Here is a 22777-nt window from a genome sequence, read left to right as displayed (position 1 = left end):
CACACCCATATCCAGTTTCTAGGAAAATCTTACAATGTGTCTTTTGCATTCTTTATTTTGTCATATGGCTGACCATCACTGACATGCCTTCCTAAGATTATGTTCATGTCCAATAAGAGCATGAAATTTAACTCTCTCATGGGTCCCTACCAGTTCATTTTGACCCCTAATTTGGCCCCATCTGCTTTATCCTTTCCTGTCTAAAACAACTTTAGCATAAAAAGGAGCTCTTGCATATGAATAGTGAGTCACAAACCACGATTCTGTGTAATCCCTGAGCAGCTCCCTGCTGTGATCCAGCCCCAAGAGGTGGAGATGTCCTCTCAAAAAATAGCAGGGGTTGCAGCAGACTCAGTCTTGCTCCTGCAAACGCTGCAGTGAGGTTGTTTTTCTTGCCTGTCATGTGGCAGCAAACAGAGTTTGTAATACAGAAATGAAAAGAGAAAAAACTGCCTAATCTTCTAATAAAATGTAGCCACCTCAAGGGAGGAGAGTGGCTTAATGTAACAGTCCTACAGGCCTCAGTCAGGGAATAATTTTAAAGGAATATGTAAATATTGCAGCTTTTCTGCATTTTGCTTTCTGACTTGCTCTGGGGGAATACTTTCTTCCAATGTATGTGGAATGATTGCTTTTATTCCCCCAGAGACCAGTAGGTTTGTGTTAATGGGTTGGCTGTGAAGGCTGGCATGTTAGAGGACAGGGAGAAGGTTTTGTGCTGGTGCTGCAGTGTGATCATAGAACCACAGAATCATAGAATATGTTGGGTTGGAGGGGACCCATCAGGCTCATCAAATCCAGTTCCTGGCCCTGCACAGGACACCCCAAGGATCACATCATTGTCCAAACAGTTCTTGAACTCTTGGCTTGGTGTTGTCAGCACCATTTCCATCAGGCAGTACATTAGAGTTCTCTTTGGTGTTTGCTGTTACTAATCTAAATGAATTTAATTGTCCTTAAAATGTCTTTTGGGGAGTATTTATTGCATAAAGTCTCCAGTGGAAGTGTGTTGTTTGGTTTGTGATTGGCTGCACAGCACTGGATTGGTTACACAATATTGTTCGTGCTTCCTCAGGGCTGAAGGAACACAGAGCTGCCTCTGGGGTGGATATTGGCCCATATGAATTTAAAATTTGGTTTCCTTGACTGACATTTACTTTCTGAGAACTCTGTTGCCCGTCAAATTCAATTGCTCAAAGGTCTGTGGGAAACCAGTGGTGGTATGTGAATGTGGCCTCAGCAAATTCATTTTTAAAAATGTGAACCAATGTTCACTGGAGGAAAAATGAAGCATTTCTGCATTATTTGGCTGCAGTGAGTCTTACAAGCTCATTTGATCCTCCTTCTTTTTCTGTCATCAGATTTTCATGACAAAGTTATATATGTATGATATTAGAATTCCCAAGCTCTCCAGAAAGATCTTTAATCATCTAGACCATATAAGCAACGAACACTTCAGGCAAAAGCAAAGCTATTAATTTTGCACTTCAAAGTCAGAGTTTTTTCCCCTACAAAGTGTATCTTGTAGAGCTGCCACTCTCCATCCTCATTCTCAGTCTGTCCATACCTCTGGTGCCCTGCTAACCTGAATCACTGAAATGTTCTTTATTCACAAATGTGTGCAGAACCTGCCATCAGCCCTGTACAGGATCCCCTCCTGTCACCCCTGCTGGGAGGAGGTGCTGGATTCCCTCAGGGGCACTCAGAGCCTTCTGGCATGGTTGCTGGGAGCATCCCAAGGGAGCTCCCAGTTCCCCTTGTGCCTGTGTTAGTCCCAGGCTTCCCAGGAGACAGCAATGCCAGCAGGGAAGCTGCTCTGGAGTACCTGCCATTGCTGTGTGTCAGGCTGTGTGTGCTATGCTATGCTGACTTTCTGAGTTCTGAATCTCTGCCTTCTTTGTACTTTGGCCGTTTGCAGTCCAGTCAAGCATGGGCTCATTCCTGTGAACACACAGTGCTTTTGTTCTTTGGGGTTTGGGTCTTCCTAATTCCTTGGCCTCAGTGATGTTTCATGGAAAAGGGTTTGAAGGGGGATTGGGCAGGCTGTCATGTTCTTACCTATTCCCTTCTAACAGTCTGAAACTTTGTCAGCACTGAATTTGCTTGAGTATTGTCTTGCCCACATATTCTGGAAGAGGAAACAACTTGCTTGATCCTTGTCCTCTAGATCAGGCAGGCATTACTTTTAAACCTCTCCCTCAAATTTCTCTTAGCCAGCTCTGCTGTCCCACTGTGCTGTTCGTGGAGAAGAACTCAGAGGCATGACCTTGTCTCAGTTCAAAACTTTATTAGTTTTGGCATTCTATGTATTTTTAAATATAGGTTTTCCTTTTATAGGATTAAGTATTTCTGCTTTAAAGACTAGTTGAAACACGTTCCTCTGTCTTCCTATCTCAGGCTCAGCAGCTAATCAGCACAAGACTGTAGATCAGAACTGACTTCTGGCTCCTTCAGACATCAGCTAGAGGAGGAAATGGTTTGAGGTGTGCTGACCAAGGAGATAACTGTGGTTGGCATTTCTGTCAAATGTTGGTTCCAGCTGTTGCTGGAGAATTCACAGTTCTGAGAGTCTGAGCAGTCCCAGCAGGTAGAGTTGGAGAAAAGAGGGGCAAGAACAGAATGAAAAGCTCTCATATTTCCTCTTTTCTCCCTCTCAGGGCATTGTCTTTGTAATGCTGCCATTTAAAGATTGAGTACCTATCCAAGGACTGAATTTAATATGTAATGGTAATTCAAGTTGCTACTACAAGATTGTCTATCCATCCATCTGGTCCAAAGCAATATGTACTAAGTCTGTCTAAAAGGACAGGTCAGCCTGTAGTAAATGTGCTCCTACCATGGTGTGACAGCCTGGCCAGCCTTGAGTGGGTTCCAAGAATCACAAGTTTATGGTCTGTCAGCTAGTGCAAACATCCATCCATCAAATATCCCCCACTTGTTATACCTAGAAGACAGAACTGTGGAGGCATTAAGAAATGGGTGGCAGAGGGAAATTATTTGCTCTGATACATCCAATCTCTAGGATGAGAGAGAACTGGGATGGTTGTACTCCCCTGGTCTCAAAGACCACCAAAACCCCACCCATGAACATGGGTGGATTACAGAGGTCTGAGACAGCACAGAGGAGATCCTTGTCCTCTTTTTCCAGCTCTACCTTGCCATCCAGCAGAGACTGTAGCTCAGAGTTTTTAAAGTTTGGGCTATTGCTGGTTTTAAACCACAAACAGTTTATTAAACAAGGTCTGTGTTCATGCTTGAGTGGTTTTACTAAATTTAATGTCACTCAGTGCCCAAGTGTTCCACGGCTTCCCCATTGCCTGTCTCTTGCAGCAAGGTGGCACCCTAGGGGACAGGCATGCTCAGGGCTGTACACATGCCAGTTAAAAACCCAGGGTCTGCAGGACCAATCTTGCAGCCTTCTTGCTGCACTGTGGGGCTGTGGCTGCTCTGCTGGCATCCTCACCCCTGAGCTGAAAACCCCCAAACCACAGCTCCTTAAAGGGTGCCTGTAGTTTCTAATGCAGTTAAGGGTCCTTGTCCCAGTGTCCTCATTGAATTCTGGATTCATTCTTTATGGCCCCTCTCAGGCTCCTTGCTGGGACCCAGTACTTTACTGATCTCCAGCTTCCCAGCCTGCAGAGTCCCATGGGATGGGAGATTCTGTGGGGAAAGTGAAGAAGGGCACTTCCTTTGAGTGAACAGGGGGATCCAAGGCCAGAAGGAGGAATCCTGTGAAAGTTGGAAAGCAAAGGATAAATTTCAGAGGAAGGACGTAACTGAGGGAAGAAAAGGAATTTCTTTGGGCTGGGCAAATACATCTTGAGAGATTTGAGTACCCAAAGGATCTCTGCAGAGATGGTTAGCAGTGGATTCTCTCAAGGCCTTGTCTCTTAAAAAGACTTCAGGGCTCACTTAATGCATGGGGGACAGGTTTTGCTTCCCTCTTCCTTCTGAGTTGGCTTCACATCATAGGTGTCCTCCCTGGGAACAGAGATGTGCTGGGATATGCAAGGAGATGCAGGGAGCAAGCCTTTGCAGGAGGATGGAAGCTCTTCTTCCTGACCAGCTCCTTCTTTCTTGGTAGTGCAGAGGCAGGCAGGGGAGCTGGAGGGGTTCCTGTTAGCCAGTCAATCAATCATTTCCTGATGTTTATTATTTATCCCCCTGGCCAAACCCTCCCTCATTCCTGCCACTCTGGGCAATGGGAATTTTTGTGATCTCTGAGCAGCAGAGGCTGGCGGGCAGCCTGAGCCCTGCTAGCAGCTCATTCTCAGCCATGTGAGAGGAGAAACATCCACAAGGAGAGATGGAGTTAGAACTTTATTAGGAGAAACCTAGACATGACTGACTAAAATCTCATGTTAAGGAAAACACACACGGTCTTTTCAGGATTAAAAAATACAAATATATAAAAACTTACAAACAAAAACATGGTTTCCCCCATCTGAGTGTGAATGTGTATTTAAATGTACAGGGAGCTGTACCAAAGCCGTGTATCAGGAGCAGGGATTCACTTTCAGTGGCCCTGAGAGAGGGAATGGCTCAGTCCCCTCATCAGCTGGTCCCAGGCCATTTGCTTGTGCAGTCCAGTGTTGGGAAGCTGTGGCCTGTGTCTGAAAGGGCAGTGCAGGGTAAACAACAGGGAGCAGCTTGGCTCTGTTTAGCAGATCTTTAACAGAGGGATGTCAGCTCTGCACTGAGGAAATGTATCTGGAGTGGGAGCTGTCTGCAGACGTCACCCACCAGACTCACAGTGCAGCCTCGGGCCCCAGGGGCTGCTCTGAGGGGCTACAGTGGTGGAAAGATCTGGTCCATGGGTGATTTCTAGCACTGTGTGTGCTAGGGATGGATGGGGTGGAGAGGATGGCCTGGGGGCAGAGCAGACACTTGCTGTGGGGACAAATAACTTGAGCTGTGCTGGCTGGCAAGCTTGAGAGAGCAGGCAGGAGCTGAATGATGTGCAGGACCTGAGCAGGACTCTTTCTGCTTGCAGAGGATGCTGAAGTGTTTTGGTAGGTTGGTGAGAAGACACAGGCCGTACCTCTTCTGCAGATAAACAGAGGATGCTTTTCTCTCAAGTGGGCAGCTGGCAGCACCCTTTCAGCAGAATTCAGATTGCTTGAAAGATGAGTTTCAAAAAGGGGAAAACCACTTTGTTTCTACATGATACTCGTGAGATATCTGTTCTCACAGGAGAGTCTCTATTTCTGGTGATGGATGTCTTGCTTAGGATTGATGACATATGTATCTTGGGAAAATTACCCAGTCTTCATCAACTGGTCATCTAAGTGATTTCCCTGGGGCCAGTCTGCTCTGCTGACTTAGGAATGAGGAAGGGATTCCAATGTTAGACATGAGGCAGCTGTGCACTGGGGACCACAGATGTCCTTATTTATGGGGAAGAGTTGTTATATACACAGTGTCAAAAAATTCAAGTAGGATTTATTGTGTAGGTAAACTGGTATAAAATATCTGGGCTCAGGTAGAGAAAGGGAGGGTTAGAAAGAGCCAAAATGAAGCAGATGAGAAAAATCTCTCTTTCAGAAAGCCGACTGGTGTATTTCTGCTCCCTGCAGGTGAGAGAAGCTTCAGCTCAGTGTAACTGCCAAGCTGATGTTGCAAGTGTTGAACAGAGACCACAGAAGATGTAGAGGTCCAGTCAGTCTGTTGAATACAGTGTCACAGCGGATACCCACTGGGCAGGAGTCTGCTGGCCTGTGCTCTACCAGCCTAAGGGTGGGGAGTCTCTAATCCCTGTGGGTCCCATGGTGAAAAAACAGCTGAGGGCTTCATAGCCCAAGACTGATGTCTCTCTTCAGTGCCTGTGGCTGCCCCTGCCTTGAGCTGTGAGAGGTGCTGTCTGGACAGGATAGAGAGAGGATATTAAAACAGGGAGGTTAGGGGCAAGAATTTGGAGTCCACTTTGCAGACATTTTACTGAGTGCTGGGAAAGCTCCTTCTCCTCATCCCTGCTGGAGACAGGTCACACAGACAAATCATCCGACCTCGCCTTGCTGCTGGCACGGCTGGCCTTGCTGAGCCGGCGTTTCTCGTTGAAATAGTTCTCGGGGAAGGCGGGTGCTGCACACTCACTGGCCACCTCTGGACTCTCCACGTAGCTGGACTTCATGAAGGGCCCTTCCCCAGCAGCATCCTCCTGGCCGTGGACCCTCTCGGTGGCGAAGTTGGCGGTGTTCTGCTGGGAGGCCATCTTGTTGCTGAAGGGGCTGATGAACTTCCCGTTGGGACTCGACAGGCACTGGTTAAAATCCGGGGGCGGGGTGTACATCTGTGCCCTCTCCGCCTGCGGGGCAGACTCCAGCCTGCCGGGGGCTGTGCTGGGGCTGGCTTTGTAAGAGCGGGAGCACCTCTCTTTGGCTTTCTTCCAGCCCAGGTGGTACAGCTCGGCCAGGCTGAGGAAGAGGGAGAGCACTGCCACAGCCAGCATGAAGACGATGAAGACGTTCTTCTCCGTGGGGCGGGACACGTAGCAGTTGACAGGGTGGGGGCACGGTGCCCGCTGGCAGATGTACAGGGTCTCCAGGAAGATCCCGTACAGGACATACTGCCCCACAATGAAGGCCACTTCCATGGCGGTCCGGATCAAAATGCTGTACACATAGGTGTTCAGCAGGCTGCCCCTGAGTATGATTTGGCCTCCTGCTTCATCCCAGCCAGACAGCTTAGTCTCCTTCTCTGCCATGGAGCACTTCTGCTGGTAGTACGTGTCACCGCCATTTTTGTTCTCTCGGGCCTCTATTTCTGCCTCCTTCATCTTCCTCTTCTCCTCCATGCGCACCGTGTGCATGGCGTGGCCCATGTACACCAGGGACGGGGTGGAGACGAAGATGATCTGCAGGACCCAGAAGCGCACGTGGGAGATGGGGAAGGCCTTGTCGTAGCAGACGTTCTCACAGCCGGGCTGCTGGGTGTCGCACATGAAGTCAGACTGCTCGTCCCCCCAGGAGGACTCCGCTGCCGTTCCCAGCACCAGCATCCGGAAGATGAAGAGCACGGTCAGCCAGACCTTCCCCACCACCGTGGAGTGTTTGTGGACCTTCTCGAGGAAGTCTCCAAGGAAACTCCACTCCCCCATTGCTGCTCACCAGGAGGGGTGAGAAGTCTTGAGAGCTGAGCGCAAGCCTCTGTTGGGAGAGAACAGAGAGTGGTTCTAAGGAGAGTTAGGAAATGCCCGGCTGGTAATGGATGGAGTGAAATGGGTTTTTTTGTTTTGTGTCAGAGGAAGTGTTTTCATGTGCCCTGAAATGAATGAGGTCTGGTTTGCTGAAAACTATTTCACATCCGCTGGAAACCTTGTGTTGTTCTTGGGATTTCTTTTTCTTTTTAAATTCAGATACTGAAACAAAAAGTGATCTTTTTTTTTTTATAGAACTCATCCACAGCCTGCTAAATGAGTTCCCAAAACCGTGAGGGTGAGCCAGATTTATTTTTGATTCAGAAAGTCCTTTCACTGTGATCTGCATATTGCATCCTCCGTGGACTGGGACAGTAAAGCAGCATTCATCTGTCTGTAGACTGCACTCTGGGAAATCCTTAGTGGGCTGATCCCCTGGGAGATAAGAGTGGAATCTACAGCCTGGCCTGAGCAGTGGCACTGTCAGATGTTGCCTTTGTGTAATACCTGCACCAACAACTGGGATGTGAAGTGTGTGCAGCTCTGGGTTTCCTTTATGAGCTCAGTGCCACCACTGAAGCACAGAGAAAATCTCTCTGTTGCCCACCTGCTCCCTGTCTGTAGGTTTTGCTTTGGTTTTGCAGTGTTTTCAGCTGTAAGTGTTTCATTTACAAGCTGCAAATGTTTAGGGGAGTGTAAAGACTTTGGTGGGCTGTGCCAGTTCTGGAAACCTAATCTGCTGCCACCTTGTCATGACTCTCTGAGAGGGAACTGCTGCAAAATCTAAATGATGAGTCTTGCTCCTTCTGCTTTTCTTAAATTATGAGGAAACTTTCACAGTTCAAATGAAAGACACAAAGAAAAATGCCTCCTTTGAAGTGCCTCCCAAGGACCAGCACTCCTGGGAAGTGCTGTTGGTAGGTGGTCTGATGACAGGAAAGGTTTGCTGGACTGGGAGTAGGATTGCAAAGTGGAAATGAAGGAGAGCCTTGTTTCAGTTTTGTTTCTGACTCTGACTGACTGTTTCTGGCCAAGTCACTTAACCTGATGGATAAAAAGAGAGCTGTGGGTTTAGTCCATCTTTTGTGGGGCTCTGTGGGAGTGCTTGAGCAATCATTTGATCCAGTTATGCTCACCATACTTACCTTGCCAGGGCACTGCAAAGCTCTCCCTGGTGAGAGTTAAGGGCTGGGTGCTATAAAGTATGCACTATTACCTTGGAGCTAATGTCCTCCCACAGTCATTCTTTTGGAAAATAGCATTTTAATAAGTTAATGTAAAAATAATCATCATAATGAAATATTAAAAGCACTAGTCAAGGTAAATCCCAAAGCCACAGGGACCAAATTGTTAACTCTCCTTTATTATTCCTTGTCCTGTCTTTAGGAGCCAATTATTTTTATAGTGCAAAGGACATTTGTGGAGAGCAGACACTGTTAAAAGCTGAAAATTTACTGTAGCAATATTGTGTAGATTTCCTGTGAGCAAAAGCTGGAGAACAAATACACTTGTTGAGGGAAAAATATCCCCTCCTCTAGTTATGTGAGTGATATAATTTAATGTAGAAGCACACACCATAATTCATCCCATGCTTTGTTCCTGTGCTGTGTCCAGCTGCAAGGATGGATGGGACAAAGATCAAAAGTTGAATGTTCAAGTTCCTGGTGCTGCTGAGGGCTGCCCTGGGGAAGGTGAGGGTTGCTCAGGAAAGGAGACAGGGCAGTGGCACTTGCTACCCCACTACCTGTCAGAAGCCATGTGAGCAGGGAGAAAGCACATACAGGAAGCAAAGGATGGGGTTTGGCTCTTTCCTGCCCTGGCAGGCATGCTGCAATCATGCTGATGGAGATCCTGGTGGCTGCTTGGCATATGCAGAAGCTTTGGTCTGCAGCCAGCCCAGAGCTGGAGGAGCAGTAACACAGAAAATCAGCTGGTCTTTCTGACTCCTCTCGTTTGCACTGGTGGAAGCTGGTGAATGTGTGGGTCTGTCTTACCTTCTGAAATGGCTTTGGTGCAGTTACTGCATTCTGGAGAAATTAGCATATGGCTTCATTCCAGGAGCACCAGGGGATTAAACACAGGCAGATAAATCAGTGATGGGAAATATTTACAGACTGTGGCACTGAGATCAGCGTGTTTGCTTTTGTTCCCCCAGAGTGCAGAGAAGGCGACCAGCTGCCTACAGCTCAGTGTTACGTGTGTCCAACATCACTGTGCTGTAGCACAGCTGTATGTGGGGAATATTCCTTACAAGGCAGCACTTTTCCAGGTGAGTTTATGTTGTTTACACATGCCTTTTCTTGTTTCACCTTGCTTGGCTCTGTAAATATGAACACAGTTCTCCCTGGCTGTGCAAAGGCTGTTTTTACTTACTGCCACAGGGAAGTACAATCACAAACTGAGGCCCTCTTCCCATCCATTCTACTGTGTGCAGGTTATTTGGGGTTTTATAATAGCTTGCTTTCCCCAGGGATGGCCACTAAGCCTAGACACTTGCAAATTGTAAAAATCAGGATGTGCAGGACACAAAGTAAAGCAAACATAAGTACAAGAGGAATCCAGAAATAAAAAATGCTAAGGGATGCAAGCAGAACAGCAATTTACCTGTCTCACACATGCACAGAATATTTCAAGAAGCTGTAAATCAGAAGGATCTGAGGCTGGTAGTCATGAGGCTTAGGCTAGAAAGTAGGGACATTTCCTCTGCCCTCCCCGGCACAGACTGTCTCAAGAAGGGACTGCTCAGAGATGCCTCCAGATCATCCTGCTACAGCCCCATAGAGAGCTGAGGTGGCTCCTGCAAGGGCGTAGTTGGCCACAGGGGAACAGATTTTGGAAACCAAGAGGAGTTTCCCTCCTAGAGCAGCATTTTTGGCTTGGACATTTGATACTTACTAGCGAGCTATTTTTGCAGCGCCAGACCAAGGGTCTTTGAGAGCATCTAGTTCTCTGCTGCCAGCAAGAAAAGAAGGATTGTCACCTCCTGACAGCTTTTCCTGGCTATGCAGAGCTGCCCCTGACCTAGCCTTTCTCCTCATAGCTTTACTATTCTTGGGAATTTTCCATATAGCTCTTTTTCCTCAGTCCCAGACTACTGTTGCCCTCACATGCTTTGACCTCTCAGCGTCTGAGCATCTGCAGCCTTTTATATTCCTAGTTTGGGCTCAGTTGGACAAATCTCATCTCACTCTGGTGTAACCAGGCAAAAAACACCTCTGGGTACTTTTGTGGGGTCTCAGCACCTGGTGGAGGGCAGTCTTGGCAGCAGGGTCATGCATATTCACGAGCAGCCGTGGGCTGTGCCACTGCCCTTCCATGCTTTTTGCTGGCAGGTTTTTGCTGGGTCCCCACGGGAGCTGGGCGCCGTCACGGGACCCTGGCACTGGGAGAAGCGTGTGTGACACAGACCAGGGCAGCTTGGCACTAACCCAGCACCGTGGCCAGCCCAGCTCAGTCATCACCTGCAGCACCACTGAAGCTGAGGAAAACTGAGCATCACCCCTCAGGCCAAGCATGGAGTCTGCTCAGCTCCAGGCTGCCTTGTGACTGCCAAATTCCACGATAAAAATACCCCAGTGAGGACGGCACCTGCTAGCATGCCAGGCTGGCTCACCAGCCACGGGCTGCTCTCTGCCATTCCTTTTTTGCACTACCTTTATCGGAGGGAGGGGAAGTGTCTGTTGCCCTCTGAGCAGTTTTGCCTATCCTCTTGGTGATGCCACGTGCTCTGAAGGACATGAGAGCATTTCACATCACTGCTGCTCGCTCATTCTGGTTGGAGTTAGCCAGGGCTCTGATGAACAGCTAGCAAATCCACACCAGAGAGCCAGGAGGGCTGTTCCTGTGCAATCAACTTTATATGAGTTTATTTCCCTGGGGTGGCTAGGAAGAAAGTTTTCCCCTCTTCAGAAGACAGGCAAGACTATCAGCAGTGATATAAATAGCTGAGCTCAACACTTCAAGCTAGCTTTTCCCACAAGGAAGGTGACAGGAGGTCGCCATCTCTGCAGGATGTTTCTAAAATAAAGTGGAGAGTCTGATTATAACACTGTTTCTGCTCTCCCTTGCTGGGCTCACCTCTTCCCCGTGGCAGATCCCAGGGGCACGTGGAGAGGCTCTCCAAGGAAAGCTCCTTTGTGTGAGGCAAGCACAGTTCCCAGGGAGGGGGAAAGTATCAGATTCAAAGCCATTGCATTTTTGCTCAGTCTCTGTTATTTGCTCAATCAGGTACAAATGTGTGTCTCTGGGAATTAATGAGATTTCACAACGAAGTGGAGGGCCCAGGATGTTTTAAGAAGCTCACATTCCAGACACGTGGCTGTTTGAGGATGCCATGCCAGAAGTGCATCCCCTCCAAGCTACTGAATGAGGAGGCAGCTGTCCCCTCTGGGTGCTGGGCATGTGAGCAGTGACATTGCAGTGGGGCATCCAGGCTGGCTGGGGCATGGTCAGGAATTGCCTGTGGCTTTGCTCCCTCCAGCTGTGTTATCTCATACAGGTCCAGGCCACCACGTGGCACAACAGATCATGGTGGGTGAGTGGGCAGAGATCTTTGCTCTGTGCTGGCCCTTGTTAGGCTGAACCCAGACAGGAGTGGGGCCCACAGTGCCAAACTGTGCACTCCCAGCTGTAGGCACTTGGGAAGGACAATTCAAGCTCTGCATTGGAGGTTGGTTAATGCTGCTTTACTTTAGGATCTCCAGCCCCTTGTTGGTAGCCTCAGCATCCCATGCAGTGCAGATGTTGTCACCTCTGTCTTGCAGATGGTGATCACTGGGGTACAGAAGGGACAAACTGCTTGTTGAGGTCACTGTGTCAGAGACAGTTTGGAGACAGAGCTCAGAGGTTGTGACTTGCAAGATTGTGTCCTTTTTTCTACGTAACACTGCCTTTGAAACCTCATAACAGCAGCACAACACTGCTTCTACTGCACATCTGCTTCTATAGACCACAGCCCTTCTCTCCTGTGCCCTCAGACAACACTGACTTGGCTACCTGAAAGAAAACCCTGTCCTGCTGCCCTTCTATAGTGGGTACACCTGGTAGAACCAGAGGCATTTTGTTTTGTTTTGTTTTTTGGCTTACAGCATTAAATGACGAATAGAGTTAGAAATGCGCTGTGCAGAGTGGGTGCAGTGCTTTGGATTACAGAGGATTTGTGATGCTAAAGCCCACCTCAGCAGGTATCTTTTTGTTCAGAGTTTACTGGCATTGGCTCCTTCCTATGGATATACAATGGAGAAGAAACTACCTATTAGGTATTTTTGTCACAACACCATCTCTCTGGCTTCATATATGCACACATATGCTTATGATAAGTTTCTGCCTGAACCAGGCCAGTTCTTTAGCCAAATATGTAACTCTGATCTGCACATGAACCTGGGATAAATACCTTTGTACTTATGCTTTTAAAGAAAAATAATTGACATGTTTGCATAGGTTCCATTCTGGTTCCTTGGGTTCAAAGTCCTGTGTTGAGCCAGTATCAGAGTGACTTTGACTCTAGAGCTGAAATCTCAGGGGAGAAGAAGAGCTCTGTGTTAACAGCTCTTGTCCTACAACACAGAAATCCAACATTTCTTATCTTTCTGCTCCTCCCAAGTTCACTGTGAATTCTGGAAGGGTCATACTGGTATCCAGACCACTGGCCCTACTTGTAGTTGCAGACAGCTTGTTATTCTTGACGAGGTGTGCTTTCCCCCTCCTCTCCAAATGTGGAAACTCTCAGAGTTCACGAAAAAGAGAGTGGGTGAGAAGATAAGGGAGCTGAATGACCCGTCACCTCCTGCACACACAGGGACACAGACAGAGGGGAATCACTCAGCACCTTCAAGTGTGTACATCAGGGATGTGTTACACACACAGATGATAATAATATGTAGAATATTTTCATCTGAAGTGATAATGGAAGGTGCAGACTCGGAGTCAGTTGAATTTTTATTAGTTGTCTGTCCAGAACATCTAATGCTATTCCTCCCCATGTGCTTTCATATATCCAAATATTAGGGCCAAGCTCTGCCTGGTGTAATCTCAGGAGACTAAGAACAGAAGAGACCTTGAACTCAGATGAGTCAAGCTGAGGGATGAATTTATCCCACTGTCTTTGAAAAGCTGGCATCAAATAGTTACATGATAGTGGTATCCAGGCTTACATTTAAAAAGCAGGGAGCATCTTCTAATTCTCTTGGGATTCTGAATTTGCAGATGATACTAAACTGGGCAAAACAGAGGTGAGGAGATAGGTAAAGAGGGCACAGGGAACTCTGGAAAACAAAAGCAAGCTGAGAAATTTGGGGGCTGCCGTAGTAAAAGCTGTCCCTGAGCTCTGCTGAGAGAAGCTGATCTCAAGCACTGCTCAGTCTGTGGGGAAGGCTGGTGTAAGGAGGTGTGCAGGGATGGCAGGCCTCACACTGGGCACAATATAGCAGCAATTAAAGCTGCCCAGGTGATTTTAGGCTTGTGCACAGACTGCATGAGACGCAACTTGTTATAGTGTGGAAATAAAACAGGCTGAAGAGGTAATGGGAGAAGGAGAGACCTCTCATTCAGACTTTTCCCATCCTTTCTTCCTTCCTCTCACCCTAGTATCTCCCTGCCTATCAGTTCCCTGTGGTTTCCCTACAGTCAAGCTCCCCCAGAGAGCGTTGTCTCAGTTTCTGGGCAGTTTTGACCAGCTAACTCTATACAGCACCCAAATTGCTAATTCTTTCAGCCTTAGAAAGGGGACATTTTCAGCCACTATCTATTTCCCACTTATTACTACCTTGTCAAATCTCATTTCTTCCTTCTTTCCAAAAATCTGTGGGATTCTTTTCACACTCCAGCCTCATTGCTGTATCCTAGCCTCAGTCTGGCTGTGTGAGTGGATTATTTTTTGTACTCAGTGTATGCACCATATTATACATATATATATATATATATATATATATATGCAGAAAAATACAGCCCCCTTTGAAACCAACTAATACTAAATTGGCAAAGCCCAGCAGTAGGGAGTTAGGAAATGCTGGGGTTACTGTTCTCAGTAATCTTAATTCAATCTCTTTGTGCCTGTGCCTCTTGGAGTCCTTAACCACATCCTCACATTGTCACCTCATTCTTTGCACAGGATGCCTGCCTTCTTCTGTGCCAGCCTGGCGGGGGCTTTCTTGAACAGCAGCTATTCAACATTTTGTTTTCTCCTCATTGTTCAGTGGGTGGCCGTGCCTCATTTACTGTACATTATTCAAGTCCAGCTCTAAAGGCAGAGTTATTAGTTTCCTTATGGGTTTTCCTATGGCTTTCATCACAACAGTATCTGATCGCCTCACAATTATAAATCTACTTACTTTCATTACCACCCAGAGGTGAGGAGATGGTGTTAGATCAGCTGTGCAGCTGAGGGACTAAGGCAGTGAGAGATTAAGATAAAAACTGTTCATTAATTTTGGAAGCTCTTTGGTGATGTGGTTAATCTGTTGGTGCCTTTTCCCCCAGTGTACTTAGCAGTGTGTATAATGTGTATTCAGAGCAGAGCTCTGTCTGGTTTGTGCTGGAGTGGGAGAGTTTATCACTCCCACCAGTTGCACTACATGTAGAAGTCAGAGACCCAAAAGACAAGAAATGGGCATTTGTGGGGAAATGTAGCTTAAGTGATTTGTCTCATCATGACAGAGGAAATTGGACTAAGAAGCAAGAATTAACCCCAGTCCTCTTGGATAGCTTTATCTGATTACAAACTGGAGGCAGTTTTTCTCCCATCCCACTATTCCCTCCTTTCTTCACCAGACATCTGAGTGCAGCAGAAGACCCTGGAGCTCTGCAGGGGTCACTCTTGCCAGACTGCTTCACTTTCCAAGCCACCCTGTGCCCTGACCAAGGCATCTGTCAGCTTTTCTGCTTCTAAGGGAGAGCAGTTTCATATGGAAATTCTCAGCCATTCTCAGAGCATGTCCATAATGACATAAAAAATGGAGAAAGGCAGAAATATAAATGTAAACCCTGTGGTTCTTACATTAAAACCCCCTGACCCTTCTTCAAAGATACACTGGAGAGACTTAAAAGCGTGCATCTCGCTGCTCATTGCATGCTGTGTGGCATGAATATTTCTTTGTTTCAGGGAAGAGCTAGCATGCTGAGTATTGCTCACAGAGATCTCTCCGTTGCTTATCAATAGCAATAAAATTGATCTCCCCCCAAATATTGAAGTCTCTCTGTTGTCTTCTGGGAATTATTTCTAATTTTAAGCCTCTATCTTCGTGCCTCTTACAACAGCACCCAAAGCATGGAGCAGTCTCCAAACTGTGCTCCCTAATGGCATGGGGTAGTGCTGAATTACTCATTCCTCCTTGTCTATTTTCAATGCTGCAGGATAAGTCAGAAAGTGGGCAAATGTGTGCAGAATGTGTGAAATCTGTCTGAAGGTCAAAAAGAGAAGAGAAGCTAAGGTATGAAGTTCTGTATTTTCTGTCAGAGCTTAATTTTTTTAACGCACATATAATACTAAAAATATTGTGATAATATATACTGTTGAGTGAAAAAAAAAAAAACAAAACCAACAACCAACCTCAAATACTTATAGTAACAGGAATACTTAACATAGTTCCCAAGCGACAAGAGCCTGATGAGTATTTTAAACCCTGAAGCCTCAGGAATTCTCCTAAAGTATTGCTCTGCTCCCAAGGAAAAAGGGAACAAAGTTAGAAATGTGTGCTTTTCTCAGACTAGATTTTGAAAATAGCAGTAAATGCAGAATTTTTTGGCTCCTCATACAAATGCTGAATACTGTGAGGCTTCTGAATAACAGTTTAAGCTGCTCCTAGCTGCACACACATAAGCACACGCATGTTACATGCATGAAGTTCTTAAAAGAGAGGAGCACATAGCAGTAGGGGAAAACGTTCATCCACACTGCTTCACCAAGGCATTTTGATAGGTTTATTATGATGGAGGGAGACTTCAATGCTTAAGGCTCATTCAGCACAGGACTTTTTTAGCTGAGATTCGTCCAGAAAAAACACTTATGTGATCATCTAAATGTTGTCACAGCACTTGAGGGACAGGGGCTCTGCCTCAGTTTACCGAAGTTGTTAAAACCAGAATGCCACAAAGCTCCTTAGACACGACAAATAGGCAGCCTAGGAAATCAAAGGAGCCACCACAGATCTGAGGTGGCAATTAGTCAGCAACCTTTACATTCAGTGAGATTGCCTCTTTTCAGGTGGGTGTGTTCCAGGGCTACCATATTCTCAAAGTGGGGTATTCTTTGAAAAAGCAGCGTTAAATTACAGAAATGTAATTGCATAACTATTCCAAGTACAAAAAGGGGGTGGGGGGGGGAAGTTAGAAAGGAAAATAAAAAGAGCAGCAGCTGCTGATCTGGGAGAGGACATTTGTCCCTTCAGGTCTGTGTGGCTCCTTGCTGAGGCTGCCACGGGCAGTGTGGGGATGGAGGAGAAAGGCATTCATTCCCTGGCGGCGCGCACAGAACGTGTGACTGCGAGATACCAGCAAGGCACTTCTCTACTCTGGAGTTACATTCCCAGGCTCCATGACACACACCAGCCAGGACACTGTACTCTCAAGGAAAAGAAACTGCAATATTTTGAAAGCATCCTGCACACTTCAGAATATAGGCAGTTAATGCAGACACTTGATAAAGTGTTTACACCCCGAGAGCCTCTCCTAGGTAAGAGTTCCCTTCACCACTGTCCCCTGAGCAGCTTGACAGCATGTTGTAATGGGATCTGACAGAAATGGCAATTTGCACTTTATACTGTCTGAGGGAGGATGTTTGGGGCTCTTATCATGCTTTCCTATACATTGGAATCTATTGGTATCTCTGTTCATGTCAGGGAAGTTACTTCTTAATTCTCTAGCTGCCTGTGGTAAAACAATTTAATTTTTAAAATGTCCCAAGCCCACCATGTTACTACGGGAATGTTTTGAAGAGAAAATGAAAAAAAAAGTAATTTTTTTAAAAGTTATTTTTTGGCCACCCTTCTTTTCCTGCCTCTCCAAATCTCTTTTCCCCCTCGTGCTGTTTTCCCCTTGAGTGTAATAACTTGATCTACCATCAGCACTTCTGCAGTTCTATTATTTCCCCCTCTTGGTTTCTTACCTGATTTCCAGTGTCTTGTCTTCAGTCTCCTTTCCTTGCTTTAGCACTTTCCCTTTTTGTAGTGAAGTTGAACTCCTTGCTCTCCTCAGTTGCTTCGTTTTATTCCTTTAATATGGTTCTCTCTCTCTCTCTTCCTCTCTTTTTCTCCACCCCCTTTCTGTGTCACTTTCTGTCTTCCCCACTGCCTCTCCGCCTTTCCCCCTCTTCTTTCTTCACCTACTTTTCTTGTCTCTCCCACCCCCTCCAGACTAATCTTTCTATTTTCAAACCTGGTTTCCTGTTGTTTCTCCTTTAAAGACCATGGATCTCATTCCTCCCTCTCATTCTCAGCCTCTCCCCGTGCCACCCTCCTCATGCCGGCAGGATGCACTCGCTGCTGGCTTCGCGCAGTCCCTTCCAGCCGCTGCTCCTACTGCTCCTTTGCACATCTTCCCACAGATAACACTCTAAGCCTTCCCCAGATGAAAAGAGACAGCCTTGCCCCACAGTTACACCAGCCAGACCCTGGAAAGCTTTTTCCACACAAGACAAAAGACAATTCAACCGACAAAGGACATATTTCTGACTCGTTCAAGCTTAATCTGGCAAAGCAGAGGTTCGTGTGGAGCAGGGTCTTCCACCTCTTCAAATCACACAGAACTTGCTCTGCTGGCTTGGACCAGGGGCCCAGCACAGCTGCAGCCTTGTCCTAAAGGGCACCAAATCCTCCCAGAGACTTTTTACATGCCCCCTTACTGATAAGTAGAGAATAATCTGCCTGTCAAGAGAGGTGTTTTTTGTCACACCACGCTACCACCACCTCCCTGCACACACAGTCAGACTCATGAGTGTTTGGGCCTCTCTTAAAAATGTTTTTGACGTATCAAGTGTCTGAAGGTCTTGTGTTTCATGTGTGTGTCAAGCTGAGCCTCTGATTCCTGCACATCAGGAATGGCCCAGCAAGGAGGCAGAATCAGAGATGCCTTCTGGCTTTGATAAAGGTCTCAAAGAATCAGTGGCAGGAGAGTGAGATTTGCACAGAAGACTCTGCTGACCTGAGAACCAACTTGCTGCACACAAGCTTTGGTGGTTGTCCCTCCAGCAATCCTTTCCAGGTTGGATATCTCCACCCAGAGCATTGCTTGGTGGTCTCTATGCATCAGTGAGTGCAGATCATGAAACCAAAGCAGTCCAGGGACTAAGACACAATGCTGGCAACTCTTCTAATAATTTTCCTCCCACTAATTTACCACCTCCTTTAGTCACCAGATTGAAAGCCAGTCTACAAAGGGACAGTTGTGTGCAGAGGCTATCTATGGAAGCATGTCCTGTGTGGACACTCTCACTCTGAAGTTAGGAGTGCAACTCTTTTCCAGGAGGGCTGTATCCTCACTGATGGTTAGAGCAGGATGCAGGACAAGTAAATTCCCACAGCAGCTCAGTAACCTCCTGGTATGGAGACATGTATAGTCACCTGCTTCTTCATTCCTAACTTTATTGAAAGCCCTTCTGTGGCTTTTAAGAAAATGGAAATGTTTCTGTAGTTGTTTCTCCCTCTCCTGTGTGGCAGTTGTGTATCTGCAATGGAAATTCATGGGAAGGAGAATATCATTCCAGCTTTTTGTCTTTGTAGAGTAATTTCCACGAAGCATTATTATGTAAACTCATGTTGATTTTATGCCAGTGAGATTGTCAAGGAACTCATCATAGAAGTGTCCAAAAAAAAGGTGTTAATAATACAGGTCCAGCTCACAGATGGCTTTGGGATAGGCTAGGGATAAGGCTTGTCAAGTGTTTTTCACATGCTGTAGAGAGACAGGTCCTGTGAGAGAGCTGTCTGAAACGCACTCACCTCCCTGCATGGCTGACACTTTGCTGTGCACTCAGGGTGATCAGGTCTGATTCTCTCTGCTCACTCCTCTGTGCTTCCTGCCCAAGGGCTGTTCCTGAGTGCCATACAGAGGTAATCCTGAACCCAGCAGATACAGTCTGGTTCTGCTGAATGTGAGAGGGAGGGGAGAAGGTTTCTGTCCAACTCATGCATGATGCACAGGAGGTACCTGTTGAGAGCTCTTTCTGTTTTGGTCCTAGAGGTAACTATTTGGATTTTGATGCACGAAAAGGAAATGGTAGAAGGCAGACAGGGAGGCAAAAGACAGAAAGAGGAGTAGAGATGTTGTATGGATACTTCAGCCAGGCCCTCAATGTGTCATCCCTTCTCTCTCTCTACTGCAGCCTCTTCAAGGGAAAACAGAGGAGTCCTGCAAGCTTCTCCAACCCATCAGCTAGAAAAATAGCTGGTTTGCTCAATCTTTAGCAGGGAAAAAGAATTTTGACTCCCCTCCCCAAGAGCCTGTTATTCAAAACTTGTCTGACTTAAGTGAGGAGAGCAAGTGGAAGAGAATGCTGTCCCCAACAGTGGGAATGGGGAGAACAGCTGACAGCTTGCTGTGTGCAGCTTGCAGATCACAGCAGTTTGTGATGCTGTGCAATGCAATTTGAAGGAAAGCAGAAATAAAACTGGGAGGGAAAAGGAAAATAAAACAACATGTGCTATCTTTTGATCAAAACTTAAGAGCTTTCTTGGGTTAGGATTCCTGACCCCCTAGGTACAAGAAACAGAGCAACCCTTATCTACCTGGAGTTCAGTAAACCGTATGATATGATGTCCCAGAAGAAGGAAATTAGTGTAGAAGATTCAGCTGAAGAAGACAGGGATTATTAAATAAATCCTCAAGTGAGTAAGAGACTGACAGAATTGATACACCAGTTCCTTAATAGGTTGAAGGGAAATTATCTGTGAGGCTGCTTAAAGATTGCTCTTAGGACTGATCTTTTTTTTTATATTTTTGTTAATTACCTTGGCACGGAATGTAGAAACACTAATGAAATCTGCTGGTGAAACCAAGCTGGGAGGTATCATGAGGGCAGAGGTGGATTCCAGCACTGCCAGAGCTGAAGGCTCTTTGTGACTAGAGTGATCAAGGTGAGGTTAAGTGGGAGAGTGCAAAGTCACACACTAAGAACTTGTTTGAAGAGTAACAGAAATCTCCATCTCCCAGGAGAAGGAGATGGAGAAAGATGGGGAAAGTTCATGGCTCAAAGGAGGAGGAACCAGCGATGCTACATGGAGGTGAAAAAGGCAAGCAAACTTTGAGGATGTAGCAGCATTTCCAGTTGCAGTGAGTGGAAGTAATGTCATCCAGGAGGATGAGACTTCTCCAAAACAGTGTCTGCAGTGCTGCTTCCCCACATGCACGGAGGATATCCAGCCTGGAGCAGGTGCAGAGGAAGGCAGCAGGGTGGTCAGAGGGATGGAAGTGTCTCAGCCAACAGCGTGTTTACTTATCAGTCACAGCAGGGACTGCACAGAGATATTTGAGCTGATTTGAAAATAGATGTGCTACCAGTTTGAGCTTTTCAGCATTAATTATTTTGCACTGAATTTCATGCTAGTGCAGCTACACAAAGTAATTAAACCACGGTGTGATGTGCCTGCAGGGTGAATACTATAAGGGAGCTTAGTTACTTAGTCTGGCAGAACAAAGGTTAAGAGAGGAGAGATTTGCTGCCTATAAATACTTTTAGGGATTGGGGGTTGGGAAAGTAAGTGTTCAGGAGAGAGCAGAGCTACATAAGCTAAAGGACAATGTGGCACAAGAATAAATAGATATAAATTGGCCATGAATGAATTTAGGTTGGAAATCAGAAGGTTTCTAAGCAACAGAGCTGGCAAGGAGGTGCTGGAACAGCATTTTAGCAGCACAAGTTAGGGTGGAAACCTAATGAGATTTAGGACAGAGTTTAGTAAGTTTAGAAAAGGCCATTTGGTTTGTACTTTCCCGTTATTCAAAGGGATTGAACCTGATAAGCCAAGAGGTCCCTTTTTCATTCTATTTCCTGTACTGGCCTCAGTGCCTTATCAGATCTGCACCCTTGCATACAAAAGCCAGGTAAATCAGGAGTAGAGTTTGTGTAATGAGTTTTCCAGCACTGATCCCATGGATATTTAATGGAGGGATTCACTCTGTGCCTGAGATTTAAACAAACAAAAAGAGCAAGCCAAGAGGATGCATGGAGAAGGTCTGCAGATATGCAGCAGTACAGATGAGAGCTCACATATTAAAGAGTTTCTTCACAAAAAACAGGTGCTCCCACAGCATCTGGCTTTGCTGGAAGGCTGTTTCAAATGCAGCTGGATGCTCTCTTGAGATGTGAAAACTGAAAGAGATTGTCTGAAGGACTTTTGTTTCTGAAGGTTTGCTGCAATGAGAAATTTCAGAAAAAGCCACCACCCAACAGTGGCTGAGTTCATCTCTGCTGCCTGGCCACAGCACTGCACTTATTCTGGTTCTCATAATGTTCCATGCTGGACAGGCACCTCTCTAAAGCACCTTAGTACCTTCTCCAAAGGTACTTTCCTGATGGAACATTTTATCTCAAATCCCCATGCACGGATATGATTGAAAGAGAAGGCCGGAGAGGGAAGTTCTCTGTTTTACATTAGACTCTGGAGACAGTTTGAAGGCATCCTCCAGCAGGAGGCAAATTCCCAAGGACAGGCTGGGCCCAAGGGAAGAGCAGTAGCAAAGGCCCCTGAATAAGAACAGTTTTATAGTTACAGTTCCTCATTTAGTAAAAATCCCAACTTATTCCATGTGGATGGATGTTTTCATCTTCCCAAGCCAGAGTACCATACCAGCACAGAGTGAGAAAAGAGGAAACAAGAAACAGCCAGTTGTGAAACATCACTCTGTGTCAGACTCATTTTCCAGTAAAGTTTTCAACAAGAAAAACTGGAAGAGGTTTTCATCTCACTGAGGAGAAATTGCCATCTATCCCAAAGTAAATGCTCAGCTGTCAGCTTTATGTTACTGGAAACAAAGTACTGCCCTCTCAGCCCTCCTGCCTCCACTTCTCAACTCTGCAGCATCTCTGAGTAGTTGAGAAGTGCTTTGCAGATGATAATGAAATTGCAGCTCCTATAAACACCCTCCTTGTTTTACAGGTGGAGGAACCAGACCGTGGAGAGCATAAAGGATGTGTCCAAAGGATCAGCAAGTCATTTTAAAGCAAGGAGTCCTCATCTAGCTAGCCACCAGACATTCATCTTGTCCTGCAAACTTCCAGCGGGATGAATTGCTACCCAACAGAAGTATGTGTGTATAAATATATTCATAGATATGTTTCCAAAAGAAGAAAAGAAAGAACAGACCTTTACCTCTTTTTTGCTGAGCTTGCACAGGTAGAGAGAGGAGCAGGTAAAGCTGACTGCAGGGTGGGTGAGCTTTAGCACAGCCCAGCTCTGTGCCAGCCTTGGGCTCCCAGAAGAGATCCTGAAGTGGCTGAGGGAGGACACTGCGGGCAGGCAGGAGCTCAGCCTGTGCTCTGACACTGCCTCACTGGCTGGACATCCCCTGCAGCCTGGAGGACCAGTGCTGGGGGAGACTCACTCCTGAGCTGTTCCTGACATGCACTGGCAGCTGTCTGCCTGCTATTCTTTTAAAGGGTCTTCGTGGATCAGGATAAAATGTGATCTTACGCAGGCGGCATTGTGAGCACAG

General features: G+C 46.4%; 1 protein-coding gene across 1 annotated transcript; it reads right to left on the bottom strand.

Moving 5' to 3' along the window:
* Positions 1-4307: 4307 nt before the first annotated feature.
* On the bottom strand, positions 4308-17314 carry GJA5 (gap junction protein alpha 5). The gene is made up of 2 exons (XM_036396217.1): positions 17235-17314; positions 4308-7145 (listed from the first exon to the last, which is right to left on the bottom strand). Exon 2 carries the CDS (start codon positions 7094-7096, stop codon positions 5984-5986), a length of 1113 nt encoding a protein of 370 aa, XP_036252110.1. The 5' UTR covers positions 7097-7145; positions 17235-17314; the 3' UTR covers positions 4308-5983.
* Positions 17315-22777: the final 5463 nt, after the last annotated feature.

Source organism: Molothrus ater, chromosome 2 (genome assembly GCF_012460135.2).
Source record: "Molothrus ater isolate BHLD 08-10-18 breed brown headed cowbird chromosome 2, BPBGC_Mater_1.1, whole genome shotgun sequence".
Taxonomy (NCBI): domain Eukaryota; kingdom Metazoa; phylum Chordata; class Aves; order Passeriformes; family Icteridae; genus Molothrus; species Molothrus ater.
Note: the sequence above shows the minus strand (reverse complement) of the source record. Positions and strands in the feature narration are given on the sequence as shown.

Bases quoted from the DNA above. Each gene is read 5' to 3' on its own strand.
- GJA5 (XM_036396217.1), bottom strand. From the start codon at position 7,096: ATGGGGGAGTGGAGTTTCCTTGGAGACTTCCTCGAGAAGGTCCACAAA.